This window comes from Pinus tabuliformis, chromosome 3_2, assembly GCF_031772625.1.
Source record: "Pinus tabuliformis cultivar Carrire ecotype Pingquan chromosome 3_2, CPIR1, whole genome shotgun sequence".
NCBI classification, from domain to species: domain Eukaryota; kingdom Viridiplantae; phylum Streptophyta; class Pinopsida; order Pinales; family Pinaceae; genus Pinus; species Pinus tabuliformis.
In genome coordinates this window covers 1,103,855,884-1,103,873,108 of record NC_142302.1, presented here as the reverse complement: position 1 = coordinate 1,103,873,108, position 17,225 = coordinate 1,103,855,884, and the positions used below count along the sequence as shown (strand labels likewise).

The following is a 17,225-nucleotide window of genomic DNA, read 5'->3' as shown; positions in this document are numbered from 1 at the left end:
ACGATGAAGTGAGCAAACTTTGGCATGAGCGATTTGGTCACTTAAACTATCACTCCCTTTAGCATCTATGTAAAGAAAATATGGTGACAGGTCTTCCTATGGTATCTTGCAGAGATGGTGTTTGTTCCGGATCTGTACTCGGAAAACATCATCGGGACAGTTTTGAAAAACGTGCCTCTTGGCATGCCTCAGCCCCTTTACAGCTTGTGCATAGTGATTTATGTGGTCCACTTCCAGTTGTGTCATTCTCTGGCTGCAAGTATTTCTTAACTTTCATTGATGATTTCTCAAGACGCACTTGGGTATACTTCTTAAAGCTCAAGAGTGAAGTATTTAACACTTTTTTGGCCTTCAAGGCCTTTGTTGAAAAACAATCTGGACATCAAATTCTTAAGTTAAGATCTGATAATGGCAGAGAATATGTTAAAAACACATTCATCAACTATTGCACTGAGAATGGAATTCAAATGCAACATACTGTTCCATATACTCCACAACAAAATGGTGTAGTTGAAAGGAAGAATCGCACCTTAAAGGAAATGGCTAATTGTATGCTACAATCTAAAGGACTTGGTCTTAGTTTTTGGGCAGAAGCAATTAACTGTGCAAATTACATAATAAATCGCACTCCTACTAAGGCTTTAAAGAATATCACTCCAGAAGAAGCATGGAGCTCAATCAAACCAGATGTAAGTCACTTTCGTGTTTTTGGAATCCCAAGTTGTTCTTAAGGGGGGATGTTAGGATATTCCAACACATAGGAAATAGTTAAGTACAACTTGGTCTAGTATAGAGTTAGGTATAGAGTTAGGTAAAGTGTGTTTCTTTACCGTTGTACATTTTATAACTTACAATTCGACGGTCACGATATGTAGTGATCCGACGGTTCATTCTTTCCTCGGTATTACCGACACTTGATCCGTGGCTTGACACCCGATTGGTCCATGAATTCTATTTAAAGCACATGGAGGGTCATTTGTAGGGTAATCCGTGCATGAGAGAAACATATGTAAATTTTCATTCTTTTATTAATAAATTGCCTGAAGTGGCCGCGTTGGCTCAGGCCGTGGACTGTTTCCCTCTTTGAGGGTTTTAACCACGTCAAAATACTGGTGTATTGATCTGCGATCTGGTTGTGAGCGGTGTCCTTTTGGTGTTCTGTCTGAGGAACTTACCCTGTAAATTCCTACAAGTACAGACTTCAGAATCAGTATTTTGAGTATAATCTTTGTTGGGTTTATTTAATGGTCATTGTAGTTGTTTTTGTTGGTTAGCTGCATAAATAAAAAAATATGGATCATTGTACTCTCTTTTGCTGAATCATTTGATGACAATCTATAAGAATTTGCAAGGGTTTTCCCCATAGTGGGTTTTGCCCTGGTCTCTGACCAATCTCGGTGTCTCTATGTGTGCATGCTTTTTCTTCTATTGTTCCTTTATGTTCCGCTGCATTGATGATGATGTTATTGTTCTTTCTACATAATTGGATATGCTGCTGAATAGTGATGTAAATCTGAATAATGTTTTGATGTTATGGGGTGAACTTAACGTGTTAATGAAGAAATGCAATTATCAAATCAAAGAACAATATAGCCTTAAGAAAAAATTAACAACAAAGTTTGTAGTTGTAGATCTGCATAGGGAAGAAAGAGAAAAGCACACAGAAATTATACCCAAGACTTCTTTGATTCCTCCAGTATGGCCGCAAAGAGATTCAACATTCAGTAGGCTATGGATTTGTGTTCCAGATTGGAAGATGAATTTGCTCAGATAGGCTACCTCTCTAGCTCAACTTCATAAGGTGCTTGGTATATAGATAGTGGAGTGTCAGCATGTGAAAATTCCAACTACTAAAGGAACCCCTACTGCAGCAAATCTGAATCTACTTCACGTACTTGATTTTTAAATTACATTCATCAAGTTATTCTTCTGAATACTGAAGCAAATTACTTCTGCAACCTACACTAATTAAATATTTGATCTCATGAAACAGAAAACAGAGCAAAGAACAAGATACATAGGACACAATAGTCTCTGGAAAAACCCAATGCGAGAAAACCGGTGTAGCAGTTCTGAGGGTTTATTATTATGTAGGAGAAATATCTAAATACAAATCTAGGATGCTCATCTAGCAATCCTTTACAGAGAAAATACTGGTGGAAAATCTGAGTGAGTTTTACCTCACTTCACCCGACAGAATTCCAGTTGATTTGGCACAAGACCGGCTAACCCTGGCTACTTTTGCGTTGGCCCTACATAGGCCTTGCGTCAGCCTTTCAGGCTCTACGTCACCCTTTCAGGCTCTTTGTTAGCCCTACGTCATCTCTTCTGCCCTCTGTGTCAGCAATCCTGGTTGTTTCGACAGTTTCGACTATTCCCGACAGTTTTGGATTTTGCGTGACAGATAGCTTTTCTGCTCTGCGCTGGCCCTTCTGGCTCTGCGTTAGGATTGCACGGGCCTAGACTGGCCCAACGTCAACTCTTCTAGCTTCTGCGTTGCCCCTCTGCAAGCTCTCTCGGCATCTCTGTCAGTATTCTCCGAAAAGTCCTTCCGGATTCTCACTGCCCCTCTGCTGCTGAATGATCACTTAGTTCGAATTTCTCACCTTCCTAGCCCAAAAATCGAACTCAAGATCAATTCTGTGTGTGTGTGTTTCCAAATGAACCCCAAGCCTCCATTTTATACTTTTCCTGTTGAGTCTTCAACGACCGAGATTAAGTCTCTAATCAATAGCTAAGATTAAAACATGACTTGATCCGCCTTCTAAATCATTCTCACCCATATTTTGATTAATACCCATTAATATTTTAATTTCCCTAAGTTTAGACTTAGGAACTCCATTAAAAATATTAATTATTTTAATAAAATACAATCCGGGTGGAATTTCACCAAATGGTTTTGGGTTCTTTAGAACTCATGTGCCTTAGCCTTTCCACCAATTTTCAAGGCTAGAGCACTTCCGATGCTACCAAAAGCTAACACTCCCTCTTAGCAAGGAAAGTGCTCTAGCAAAAATGTCCATCTGCACGCTGCTCTGTTTCTGAAGCATCTCCTTTCTGCACTGTTGCTGCCACCAACATTGTGTTGTTGTTGTTACTATACTGCTGCCCATGACACTGCCGCTGCCATTGTTGTATCTGTACTACAACTCCCTCTCAATCGCTGCATCCGCTATGCTGCTAGCACTGCCATTGCTAACATTGCATCTGTACTGCAACTCAGTTGCTGAGAGAAGCAACTAAAAACATCCAAAATTAGTTGAACTTAACTATGTTCAACATAATACAATGAATGTTGGAATTTGACTGTTGTTGCTTTTGAGCCTCTGAATCTTCTACGCTGCTACTGACTTCTGCACTATGCCATCTACATTGTTGCCAACCTTGCTCTGCGCTGATCAGTCTCTGGTCCCAAGCTACTGCATCTATCCTCCAAACACTCCATTGCATCATCTGACACTAAGTCCATCTCACTACTGCTGAATCTTGGGCTCCCATAGCAAGGAATTGATCCAAGAGGTGGACTCCTCAATGATCCTGCCCACATGTAGTCCTCTCGACTACAGCTCAATATCGCCCCATCTCCCTCCTGGAGATGTGTGGGCACTCATGGAAAACTCAACCTTGTCAATCTTTGTTGAAATAGCCTTACGATCATGTTTCTCATCCTTGTCCTTTTTCTTCAAAGGACACTGGGATGCATAGTGGCCCAACTCGCCACAATTGAAACATTTCACCTTCAAAATGTCCTTCTTTCGCTTAGGCTTCTGTTGTTGCTTCGATGCAAGAGCTACACTTTTCTCCTCCTCCCTCGTCTTTGAGCTACTTCCATTGAGGGTGACCTTCACTAGGTCCCTCCTTAACTCCACTAAGGTTGACCTTCACTAGGTCCCTCCTTAACTCCTCTTGTTGAAGAGCCACCCACATCTCCTCCCATGAACGTAGTTTTTCTCTGCCCAATATGCTTTGGACGAAAACTTTCCATTCATCTGAGACTCCATTCAGGGCTAACCTCACCATCGTTGTTGGCTGAGGAGTGGACCCCACTGCAGCAAGTTGGTCTCTAGTGTCCTGAAGACACTGAAGATGGAGGTTTACCCCTTCTCCTTTCTGCATCAAAGTACGTTGCAACTTATGCTCCAAACACATCTTTTATTGTTTGGAAGAGCCTTCATATAGAGAAGATAAGGCTCCCCACATCTCTCGAGCTGTATCCTTGCCCTGCAAGTGTGAGACCACATGATCTCGAACTCCATCGAGAATGAGCCTCTTTGCTTTCCCCTACTCAGCCTTGTATTTCTTCTTTTGATTGTTGTCAGTAGGAACAACTACAACACTTTTGATGTAGGCCTCGAGATCATATTCCTCCAGCACAACTAAGATTTTGGTCTTCCATATGACATAGTTGGAAGCACCTTCCAACCTCTCTTGATCTCTGAGCCCATGCAATGCCATCTCACCCAACTGTCATATTGACTCCTCTAGTCACTACTTAGCACTGCTTAGTTGTTTAGTAAGTGAGAAATTCGAACTTTCTGGTAGAAAGTTCTCTAAGGAGAAAATTTCCCTTCTATGTATCTTCATTCTTTTCCAGCGAATTTATGCCCTAGCAGAAACTGCGCCCTTCAAGCACTGCGTTGAGCCTTTGTGTCGCTCCCTCTGGCTCTACAAACTTACATACTAGAAATTGTACCTCTCTGTCGTCTCACTTAGAGAGGGATTTCCTCAGATCAGCTTATCGGCAAGGACTGCGCAATCCCTTGAAGGGGATTCGAATTATTTCCAAGTGCAGCTTTCGACCTCATTGCTCAGCATTGGATCTGTTGTTCCTATTTCAAAATCAATGCTCTGAAACCATGTGAAAATTCCAACTACTGAAGGAACCCCTACTGCTGCAAATATGAATCTACTTCACCTACTTGATTTTTAAATTACATTCATCAAGTTATTCTTCTGAATATTGAAGCAAATTACTTCTGCATCCTACACTAATTAAATATTTGATCTCATGAAACAGAAAACAGAGCAAAGAACAAGATACATAGGATACTGTTATTTTTGGACAAAATAGTCCCCAGAAAAACCCAATGCGAGAAAAACAGTGCAACAACTCTAAGTGGTTTATATTATTAAGCAGTAGTTCTGTATACAATGTTGGATGCCCTCCCGACAATCCAGTTACAGAGAAAAATATAATGGCAGAAAACTGAGTGAGATTACCTCACTTCACCTGGTAGTTTCCGACTGATCAGGCAATAGAACTGGCAAAACCCCCAACTATCTCTGCGCTGGCCTTGCGTAGGCCCTGCATCAGCCTTGCGCTCTCTTCTGCCTCCTGGTGCTTATGCGTCAACCTTGCCTGGTTGTTTTGGCAATTCCAGATTTCTGCGTGGAGGCAACTTCCCTTCTGCGCTGGCCCTTCTGGCTCTGCGTGGGCCTAGACTGGCCCAGTGTCAGTCCCTCTAGGTGTTGCGCTGCCTTCACTGGTGGCTCTTTGCCTCTCTGCCCAATATTCCCGAACTATCCCTGCCCCCCCGCTACAGAACAATCACTTACTTCAAATTTCTCAGCTTCCAAGCCCTAGAAATTTCAAACTCTAGATCAATTCATTCTCTCGGTGTATTCCTAAATGAACCCCAAGCCTCCTTATACTTTTCTTGTTGAGACTTCAACGGCCGAGATTAAATCTCTAATCAACGGCTAAGATTAAAAACTTGACTTGATTCACTTTCTAAAACATTCTCACCCATATTTTGATTATTACCCATTAATACTTTAATTTTCCTAAGTTTAGACTTAGGAACCCCATTAAAAATATTAATTATTTTAATAAAATACAGTCCAGGTAGAATTTCACCAAACGATTTTTGGGTTCTTTAGAACTCATGTGCCTTAGCCTCTCCACCAATTTTCGTGGTTAGAGCACATTCGATGCTACCAAAACCTAACAATATAATGATGAAATGGAATAGGGAATGAAAGGGGCAACCTAGATCACATGCCATGGTACAAGGGTAGCTAATAAAAGGGAAGCCCATAGTTGGTTAAATACTTTATAGGAGGGAGCAATCATGGTGCATGAGTTACCCTGACCTTAGTTTTTCCACCCTTCTTCATATGTCTTTTTCCTTTTTATGATTTTCTTTGGCTAACTTCTCTGGGCTTTAGGTAATGAGATCATGATGCGTAAAGTATAACAGTGGATACCCCCTTATAAGGTGGGGCAGTTCATCGCCCACTGGGGGTTGGGACAATCATGGGTTCCTAAATTATAAAGGTGGTGCATCAAAGGCCATGTAGGAACTAGGGTGATGGCCATGGAATGGGGTAAAGCTCATGTCATGGCTTTTGCCCACATGCTAAATGTTTTTGTCCTGACCATCTTTTTCGTTTTGTGGTACAATTTCCTGTTGAATGTGGCCAATTATGTTTTTTCTTTTTATTTTAGCTGCATCAACATCCGGTCATCATCCCATGCCCAACCCAAGATGTGGGGCAAGGGGAGCAGGTGGCTGACCCTATGTGGATCCAGTGGAGGGATGTGAACCCAGGTAGGAGGAGAGATGATTGGGGGTGTAATGAGTGGAAGGGGCGTAATATATGTGAATTGGGGAGCGGGACCACGCAACCAAAATTAGGGTTTCCCATGTAGTACCATCCCTAAAACCAATAGGTCAGTAAAAGAGATCCCAGAGGATTAGGGTGCAATGTTAACATCCCAAAAGAGACCTATGGGACAAGAGCACAGACCTAGACCACTCTTTCCGCCAAATCCCCCCATTAATCCATGCCCAAAGTTTCCATGATAAATAAACTAGAATACTCAATTACCAAATAGCAAGGCATACCTTTAGGTTTGGGAGGCTCACATTCAAACATACGATCATGACAGATGGGTGAGGGACCACATGGCTAGCTCAGGTCGCGGAGAAATGGCACATCGAGCTGCTGCGAGGGGCTGCTGGCTGCCAACTGAGTACCATCATGGAGAAAAAAGTTCTCCTAGGGATATCACCCACAAAATGGTGGGTAACAAGGGCTATGTGGGAGAGAGAAGACTTAGTAGTATAAGTCCTTGACTTTTGATTCTTCGGTCTTGTTCTTCTTTGGTGGATCTTCATCAGCAACATTCATATTTTCCCTCTCTCTTCTTATTTCTTGGATTCTCTTGACAATGGCTTTTGTAGTGACCCATCTTGTGATAGTTGTAACATTCAATCTTGGATAGGTCCACTTTTTTCTTAGGTCCGTTGAACTTCTTGAAAGTTCCCTTCTTCTTATGATGAGCAGAATAGGCATTCAAGGTGCTTTCTTCTTCCTCCTTCTCGTTGTTTACTAACAATATTTTGGCTTTTTCTTGACTACATGCATTCCACATTTGTTCAAATGTTGGAGTATATTTCCAACTGTTAAGCCCTGATGCAAAGGCACTCCAAGATTTTGGTAGTCCTAAAAGCGCAATAATTACGAGCTCCTTTTGTGGGACAACTTTATCTATTGTTTGGAGTTCATCTCTGATTTTAGATATCCTTATAGAATATGATGAAATGGTATCATCATTTGTCATCTTAACAATTCTTAGTTCATTCTTGAGGCTTGTTATTTGACCAATGTTTTTGATTGTGAATAACTTGGAGAGAGCCTCATACATTTCTTGAGCGGAATTTATGTTGGATATGTATGGAATTAGGTTATCCTTAACTCCATCCACTATCAGGTTCATAGCCAAGATTTTGATTTCTCTAAACTTTGTTTTTTCTTGCTTCACTTGATTCATCTGTAGGCTTCTTGATTTTTCCTTGAACGAGATCCAAAACTTTGTTCTTTTCGAGAATGAGGTCTATCCTCTTTTTCCAGGCCCTGTAGTTGGAGGCTCCTTCTAATTTGTTTTCTCCCTTCATTGAGTTTGACATAGTTCCTGTAGATGGTAGACTTATCTCCTTATATGATCCCCTTTAATGACTTTTTCTTGATCTCCTTTTTCCTCAATAGATCTTTTAACCTGCCTTTTTCTTCCTTCTTCACCTCAACTCTGATACCATGTTAGAAAATCGGAAAGGTAGAAAGATTTTCCCTTGTTGATAATTACTTGTGATTTCTTTGAATTATTATTATCTTTCTTATGTTCTTCTTTTATCTTAGTTCATCAAGCAATTACCAAAACCAAAACATGAAGATCAAGGACACCAGATGTAGGTGCACAACCAGGGAAAACCCCCTATATAGGTGAAAACTCGGTCAATAACTCTTCCTTCTATAATTCAAAAGAGATAGACCAAGACCCTAGACCAACAAAGCTTCCTCCTCCACCAAGTCAACTTTCCAATATGTTTTAGCACACTTTAGTAGTCTCTTCTTGTGCAACAGTTTCAACTCAGCATCAACCCAAAAATTTTGGTCCTAACTTCACTAGCAGCTTCAGAATTTCGACCTTCCCAGCAACTGCAAAATTTTGGCCCTTCTAGCGACTTCACAGTTTCACACGTGTGGGAAAAAGAGAGAGAATTTTGACTTCTTATGCTTGTGGGAGACCTCCTCCTTCGCTATTCTTCTTCTTCTTCTTCCTTGAAATTCACACTTTTTTTGGCCCCAGAAGATGCAAATCAAACTTGTTGTGAGATAGTAACTAATGAGGTCGAGTTGTTGCCTTTATATAGTGATTTTGTTGCCCATTTTAGGACGGCTTGTCCAGTTTGAGGCCGACTTGGTGGAGAAGGCCTAATTGACCTATTTTACAATAAAATAAATTTCTTCTTTGATGAATAAGTCCCAAGAAGGGTGTTAATTTTAGGTATTTTCTATTCTGAGAGCAAACTTACTTCAATTTTCCATATTAGCTCAATATCAATTCCAGATTAGCAATCACATTTAGCATGATAATAAAATGAGATAGAACATAAACATAAATCGCAGAAAACAAGCCAAGACAAGAGGACACAAGATGTGGTGCCAGCCAAGGACAAACCCCAATGTGGGGAAACCCTTGATCAATTATTCTTATGTTCTTCAATAGTTTAGCAGAGAGAGAGATAGTACATATACATCAGAAGTCAACATTTTGACTTGACAAAATAAGAGCAGAGATCTTTCACTAAGAAGATAACACATGAGGTAGTTGAGTTGAACACAGGGGATTCCATCACCATGCTGCACCCATCACTGTGTTGCACTTCATTACACCATGCTGCAACATGTTGCACTATATATGCTACACCATCATACACTCAATGCATACTGCAATACATCATGTTGTTGCTATACATCCATGCCTATCATCATGCTACATCCATTGTGTTGCACCATACTGCTCCATGTTGCTTCATGCACCTTATTGCACCATGTTGCCCATGCACCATACTGTCACCTATCACACCATGTCCATCATCACTATACTGCAATACTGTATCCAATTATCAGCCTTAGCTGCTTGCTATGGCTTGCAGCCTAGCAGAGCAGCTAGGCTATAGTTACACTCTTCATGACACAGTGTTACTTAAGGACATCATTCAAGGTCCTCTCCTATGACAACATTCAGGCAGCGTAGAGTTTCTTTATGACGGCGTGAAAGGCTTTTACAAGTAGCACGTAAGACCTCCTTCTAACTGCGTCTTTGAGTCTTTCTAAATAGTGGAGTATAACACCTTTGATGACTGTGTTTGGGGCAGCATAGAGTCCACTTGCTGCGGAATAGGGCCAGCCTTTAGGGTGCATTTGAACAGAGACTAGGGCACACACAGAACTGTGTCTAGGTCTCTTTGGAACAATGTATAGACTTGTCCTTAGGACAACGGATTTAGGACCCTTTGAATAGCGTATGAGAGCCAATATTATGACAGCGATTAGGGCTTGAATTGACTGTAGTTAGGGCACATAAAACTGCGGCCTATTTTCTTCAAAGTTAGGGCTAGGACTGCGGCCATAATTTTGTGGCTAAAACACTTCATTACTGCGGCTAGGGTAAGGATAGAAAGGTCTCTTCTAGACCAGTGTTTTCCTTGTTGCGTTGTGGAAGCCACCTTCATCTTGACTACATACAAGACAACGTAGAGCCTTCTCCCTTTGACTGTAAGTAGGGCTAGTGTAACTCCTCTTAGGGCAGCGTATAGTCTTTCTTTAGATAGTGCCTAGAGTTAGGGCAAACCCTCTAGGGCAGCGTATTCTCCTAGTGACTCCTCCTTCCACCAAAACCCAAAGAGAAGTGGAGAGAAAGAGATCACAAGAAGAGTGTGTGTATCCAAATGACTAGCAAGCCACCTCTTTTTATACTAAAACGTTGAGCACAAGTGGGGGCAGTTTGGTTGTTGGCCGACCTTGACGAATTGTCCCATAACACAAATAAATTCATATCTCATGAATACATGTCGGAATCGGATGATCTTTAGATCAATCCTACACCTCTCGACGAAAGGAATCCAAGAAAAATATCAGCTGCCATGAATAAGTAGACCCACATGGAGTTCAAACTTGTTGTGAGAGTAACAAATGAGGTCGAGTTACTGCCTTTATATAGTGATTTTGCTGCCCATTTTTGGATGGCTTGTCCAGTTTGAGGCCGACTTGGTGGAGGAGGCCTAATTGACCTATTTTACAATAAAATAAATTTCTTCTTTGATGAATAAATCCCAAGGAGGGTTCTTTACAATATGACATGGATAAGGACACTTGACATAAACCCTAGAAGCCTTCAATGGAGGCTTTGACCTAAAAACAATTGACCAAAACATGAAATCGATGCTTTAATAAGTCAATTTATTTAATAATAAAATTTATTTTTCTTTTCTTTTGACAAATACATTTCTTTATGATTCAAATATAATTATGAAGACCAACACTAGTTACAATCTTGAACACTAAGACCATCTTGACTTCATCAAATCACTTTTCTAGAAGTCACTAGAGAGAAATTGACTTGTCTAAATTAATATTGATTAATTAACCATTTTCCCTAAGTTAGATTTGGGAAAATAATTAAAAATTGGTTAATAATCTAAGTAAGACATTTTCACCTAGAAAAATAAACTGGGCTTGGAGATAATTAATCCACTTGTGTTCTTAGCCTCATTGACACCTCCTGAGACTAGAACACCTGTTTGAGATACATCAACTAACACATGGAAAAATGACAAAAAAAAGGAAGGAAAATGTAGGTGGGCAAAGAAGCAAGCAAGCATGCCTAAATCTATGAAAAATATAATTAACATGGGGGTATTTAAGAACATAGCTTTAAATGGAAGATAACAACATTGTTTGGCTACTTTGGCAAATGATCTTGAACCCTTGTTCCACTAAAAAACCTTTGTTGGTGATGATGATGGTTGTTTGGCCCTCAATCCATTCTTGAAGATGACCTCTAGCTCCTCCTTCCTTCTACAACCACAAAAAATCAAATGAGCAAGAAAAACCAAAAAAAATGCCTTAAAACCCCGCAGGTCCACCAACTAGGCTATTTTTTTAATTGTGGCATGATAAATTGGGTAACATTGTGAGGTTTTCGAAAAAAATTGCATTTTTTTCAATGTGGAAAAAATCACGATTTTTCGTGAAATCAGCGAAAATTTGTCAATGTTATCTTCATTGGTTTGGAGAGTTGGGGTAAGAAACATTCTAGTGCTAGTTTGAGGCCTTAAATGATGTCTTTTGGGGGTAAGACTTTGTTGGTTAATTCTGCACCCCATGACGCTATTCTTCACTTGAAAACCTTTCCAACAGTGCAAGAGTCGTGTGAATTGGAGTTCGGATGCAAAAGATATGCCTCTTGAAAGTTGACCTATTGTGATTGACCACCATATTTTGAGAGGATGCCATGTCATCCCCCATTATTGATGAAAATGGGGCTAGCCACGTGGGGACTATGAAGTAGACTCTAGAAGGGTTGAATTCTAACCCATGTTGAGAGTTGAATGGGTCAAATTTAATCCCTAGTTGGCTATCGAACCATGTCATAACTAGGCCACGAGGAAGAAAAAGGGTTCCATTCTATGCGAGTGCATTTTTGTTCCATAGTAGAGAAAATTAGCTGAGAGTGGATAGAGAGAGCATAACAAAAGGGGTTTGTGTTTTGTAGCAGCCGAAGTGCCACAGGTCCTACATAACTCCATTGAGAGTGCATACTCCTTTGTATTTGCATCATTTCCATTTAGACAAAAGAGAGCATAGCAGCCTTACCTCCATCTAGGTTTTCTCTTAAAAGGGTTTCCTATATCACATCTTGGTGTTCATTGTGATTGGTGTGTGTTTGTATTTCATTGTTCCCTATTTTTTCCCTTCTACCTATTGCATGCATAAGTAGAAAAAACAATAATCCATAAATCTAAAGAAGATTAACCCTCATAGTATAGATTTCAGATTTCATTCTATTTTTATCAGATTTGTTGTGAAGAACTGCCCCTAGTGGAATATCCATTACAATTTACAGATTAGTTGATTTTTGTGTTTTTGACGCAAAAAATGGGTTTTTAGGGCCAGAGTTCTTGTTTTGAGGTCACAACTCTTGTTAAGTCTATAACGATGTTGGCATTGTATTTAAAATGCAAGAGGTGGGTGTGAGGCTTGATAATTTGTCTTTGCCTTCATTCTTAAAGCATGTGTGTAACACTGAAGTAGTCCATCCAATATAGATAAGAGAAGTGTCTATGAAGACCTCAGGAGAACTTGTTAAAGGGGCCAAGAGAGGATTTGAAACCATATAATAAAAATGATCCAACCAATGTCACCACCAGAGAATCCTTTGGATGAATAGAACCAATGCTACCCTAAAAATGTTGCAGATTTTAGTTGAAAGAGATGGAAGAAAAAGGAGTATGTTTCCTAGAAGAGGTCATAAATCTGAAAAAGTATCCTTGAATCCATTGAAAGGACCCAAAAAGTGCCAAAGAAAAAGGGCACTGGTGAAATAGAGGATAGAACCCCAAGAAAACTGTGTGCCATCCAAAAAAATGCCTAAAACCCTAAAGAACAGCCATCATATTCTATATCTTTCATATATAGAGTTGGATCTTCTCACTCTCACTTCAATTACCATTAATCTTATTTTAGGTGGGTACCTGTATTTCGTGTCTATTACAGGATGTTTCTTCCAACACCACTTTAGATGGACAATTTACTACCACTCTCCCAGTAGATGCATAGTATGGCACGGATATATGCTCTTGCCCTCCTTCCCTTGGATGAGAAAGTCAGTGATAATTGTTTCTAGTAGATGAGTGGGTTGGTTGCTGCATTCATCATTCCTATGCAAGATGTATTTTTTGAGAACTCAGATGGGCAGTTTTGTAGTACCTCCCTCCTAGTAGATGAGATGTATGGCAAGGACATGTCTTCTCTCCCTCCTACATTGCATGAGTAGGTCAGTGACAGTTTTGTCAAAAGTTGAGTTGATCAAAGGTTACATCCTACATTTCTTAAGAGGTTGTTTCTTCGAGTACTCCATCAGATGAGCAGTTCAGTAGTAGTAGCCTCTTGATCAGTGCACAGTAAAGAGAAATACAACATTGATAAATACATAGTGAATCATGGTTACTATGTTATGTTACATCATTACATGTACCGTTTGTGATTTATTATGTTACATGTAATTATGTATGTTGTTGATGCATTGTTATGTATAATATTTCAATGATTTATATTTCAGTTTCCATTTATTTTAATAATTTTTTTATAGTATTTTGGGTGGGTTCTCCTATGTCGGAGACATTTACACCCCCAGTGATGTTCCCTAGAGTCTTGTGGGTGCTTCCACATGTCCCTCGGATGCATTTCCCTGTTCCCATGTCCCAAAAACTTCGTGAAACATTGTGTCTAACTAACTATATGGTTTATGTAAAAATATCTTCCTAGATTTGTTTAGTATGGCCTTTTATAATTAGTTAAGTCGGAAAGGCAATGGCTACATGATTTTGTTAGAACTCTTACATTTTCATTCACTTTGACCATAAAACTAAGCATACTATTGCTGCTGTGAAATTTGACTTGTGTCTTCATGGCTTTTGCTAAAAACTCACCGCAGATTTTAATATTCACATTGATGACAAAACGTTTGTGTTACTAGATGTGGAATTTAGACATCTTTCAAGACTACTATGCTTTTCTGTTTCATTATTATCAGAAATTTGCCTTCTCATTGCTAATGAATTTTGGTGACCAAAATCACATTCAGTCTTTTTACAACACTTGCGTTATCGAGGTCTTTCCCTTTGAAGATGCAAACTCATGTCTTTAGAACTTTCAATTGTAAATTGCACAGACCACTATGTTGTTTCCAAGAGAAACAAAACTTAGCCTTCAAATGAAATACTTAAAATGCCATGATGTCTAACAACCTAAGATGTTGAAATTGATTTTCACCTTTTAAAGTTAAAAAGTGTGTCAAAGAACTCAGTTGCGAAAATATTGGAATCAAAATCTTATAAGACTTCTCCTCTGCAGGTAGTTGCATCTTCTTATTCTGGAACCCAACGCAACAGCCAGGCACGCTCCAGATGCTAACTTGCAACGAACATCTTGAATGCATTGTATAGTTGCAAAGTTACTACATTACAATAACAGAGGTTGCAGAATTGCTTTAAAAGCAATTGACATAATCGAGAAAACTTCAGTTAAGTGGCATTACTTTAATCATCCATTGGTGTGAAAGACAGTATGATGCAGAAATCTGAAATAGAGTTTGGGATTGAAGACTATATAGCATTTGGCTTAACATTATAGAAATGATTTACACTCAAACAACATTCTTATTGACCCGTTTCCCCATCATATGTGGGCGATTATTCATACTTCAGATCCCCTTGCTACATATGAAAAGAATATGCTAGCATTTTTTTGAAGAGACAGGGATGCTTAGTAAATGAAACGCATGAAAAAGAAAAGGAAAAAGAAAGTCAATAGTTAGGAACTAAGTATTTAATCTAAAGGTAATAACACGAGAGCAGAATATGTATGAACAACGCTTCTAATCATAAATGGATGTAATCAACCGCTAAACCCTTACAGCAAATGATATAATAGCCACTTGTTCACATTGACTATTGAATTGAATTTGCGGGGATCAATGCATCCCCAACAAATTTAACAAAGATATAACAGGCAGAAGATGTGCAAAAAAGGGTATTTATGTTGTTATTGCATAGAACTGCAAGAACTGTGTGTGATAATTTAGTCACCATGAAGGTTCAGTTTAGACAAAATTTGTCACGTACACAAAATGGAATATCATAATTCATGAATTTTTATTGTCAAGCATGAAGCTAGAAATTTTAGGGAGTAGTTTTCAAACAAGCAGAATATGTCTTACGGGGGATTCTTTAGTATTCCTTAATGATGATGCTATATTCATATGTTCGTTTCAAGATGGTATACAGCTACTGGGATAAAAGTGAAGAAAGGCAAAAAGGTTGCATTCATCTAATGCATTTCATGAATAAGGTGATGTTTAAGTAAACAGGCTACACGGCATGGTTGTAATTGCACCAATGTTGAAATCTGGGTAGTGGTGTCTCACTTGTATATATATAATTTTTTATTTTGTTTGGAAGGAGGGGTCGATGCACATGAAGAGAGTGTTGAAATGTGTAACTAGGTTTGATCTTCATAAATATGAAATGTACTCTTGATTCTTGTATATTGTAAGGGAAGAAAAATTATCATTCTTATTTTTGTAGCATGGGTTTCATGCTCAAGATTAATTTATTTGTAGGTCAAACACCCATTGAGTGCTTCTAGGGTTTTTCATAGAGTCAAGGAGTCTATTGAGTCATTGTTATAAATTTAACAGCCCATTGGGCATCTTGTATTATGTATGTTAAAGGCACACACAAATAATGGGCAGTAGATTAAGATAAGTGAGACTGCATTTATTCACAAAGATTTACATATTTATACATTTCCTTGTGACTTTTGGTCTTCATATGCCAAGTAGTCTCTTGGACTCTGGTGATTGTTCACATTTCACACCAACCCTTAGCGGATTTGGTGTCCAAAATTCCCCCCCTTAATATGAAGGGGTATATACGAGTCCAAGAAGAGAGCTATAATACAAAAATACAATAATACATGACAACAATAAGTTGAAAAACCTCTCTGAAATGAAGGTATAAGGTGGGAGAACTCGAGGTCTCAACGGGTAGTGGTTTAAGGATGACCACCAACACTAGAACGCTTAGTGAAATTTATGGAACTCTTCGAAATTTGGCTAGAAGTTGAAGTCTTCTGCTAGAGGAAGTGCTTCTTAATGATTTGAAGAGAGAGACCATCAACTTGGAAAAGGGAGGTCTTTAACTAGCGAACTTGAAAAGGGAGGTCTCAACCTATGGTGGTTTAAGGAAGGCCACCAACCAAAGGCATGCTCATGGAGCATTGATCTGTCTTTGACTATAACTCTAAATATCAGCATCGTTGTCTCTAGTTGTAAGCTGAGGCAACAGGTTTAGGTTGTGGCTCATGCTCGCTTGATGTATCTTTGAAGCTTGTATGTGACCATCAATTTCCCCCTTTGTGATATACAAGGTAAGAAGATGAAGAAAACTCAACTGCAAGACTTTTCAATACTCTAGAACAAATTTTGTAGTATGATCTAAATATCTTCTTGGCTATTCAAGCCCACTGTCAAGAAGTGATCCATCCAAGGTGAATCTTTGTTCTTGCAAGAGGCTTGTTTTTGAAGTATCTATTTGAATGATGATTGTGTTAACCAAGTACAAAATCAAGTACAAAATGGGTACAAACAACAAAGTAGCATATATGCTCTCTAGACATCTTGTTTTTACCAGTGTTCCACGGGGACTCGCCCCCCCCCCCTAGGGGTCTAGTTTCCTCGCTCCTCCGCGCTCCGGGGACTTGGGGACGAGTAGGGGACGTTTCCCCACGCTCCCAAAATGGAGGAAACGCAGGGGGACATGCCAGGGAAACGTTTCCCTTCCTTGAGGGGACGTTTCCCCACGCTCCCAAAAAAATGGCCTTGCTTATAGTTTATGATTTAATAGACCTAAAGTGGTACAAAGCTACTCATGTTCTGTATGGGGATAACGTCTTGTGTTGTCTTTTGGTTTCAAGAAGCGTTATTTTAGAGGGTCAGTATCATGGAAATTTGCTGGACCATATAGCACGTACATGAATTTTCCCTTTTAAAACTTCTCCTTTTTTTCTCAAGTGATGGCTGGATTACAGTGGGGAGATAACTAGAGTGACAGACAAAGAATATGAGACATTCAGTTTGTGTTTTTAATTTGCAT

At 39.4% G+C, this 17,225-nt stretch overlaps 1 protein-coding gene across 2 annotated transcripts in view; it reads left to right on the top strand.

Annotated features, from left to right (window-relative positions):
• Positions 1-15,144, top strand: part of LOC149184523 (putative DNA helicase MCM8) — a 328,833-nt gene extending 313,689 nt beyond the window's left edge. Inside the window, exon 17 of one of the 2 annotated variants that reach the window (XM_089417565.1) lies at positions 14,425-15,144. In XM_089417565.1, coding sequence (XP_089273691.1) covers positions 14,425-14,484 — 60 coding nt within the window. In that variant the 3' untranslated portion in view covers positions 14,485-15,144. The remainder of the gene's footprint in view (positions 1-14,424) is intronic. The other variant, XM_089417564.1, reaches the window with a different exon arrangement.
• The last annotated feature ends 2,081 nt before the right edge of the window (positions 15,145-17,225 follow it).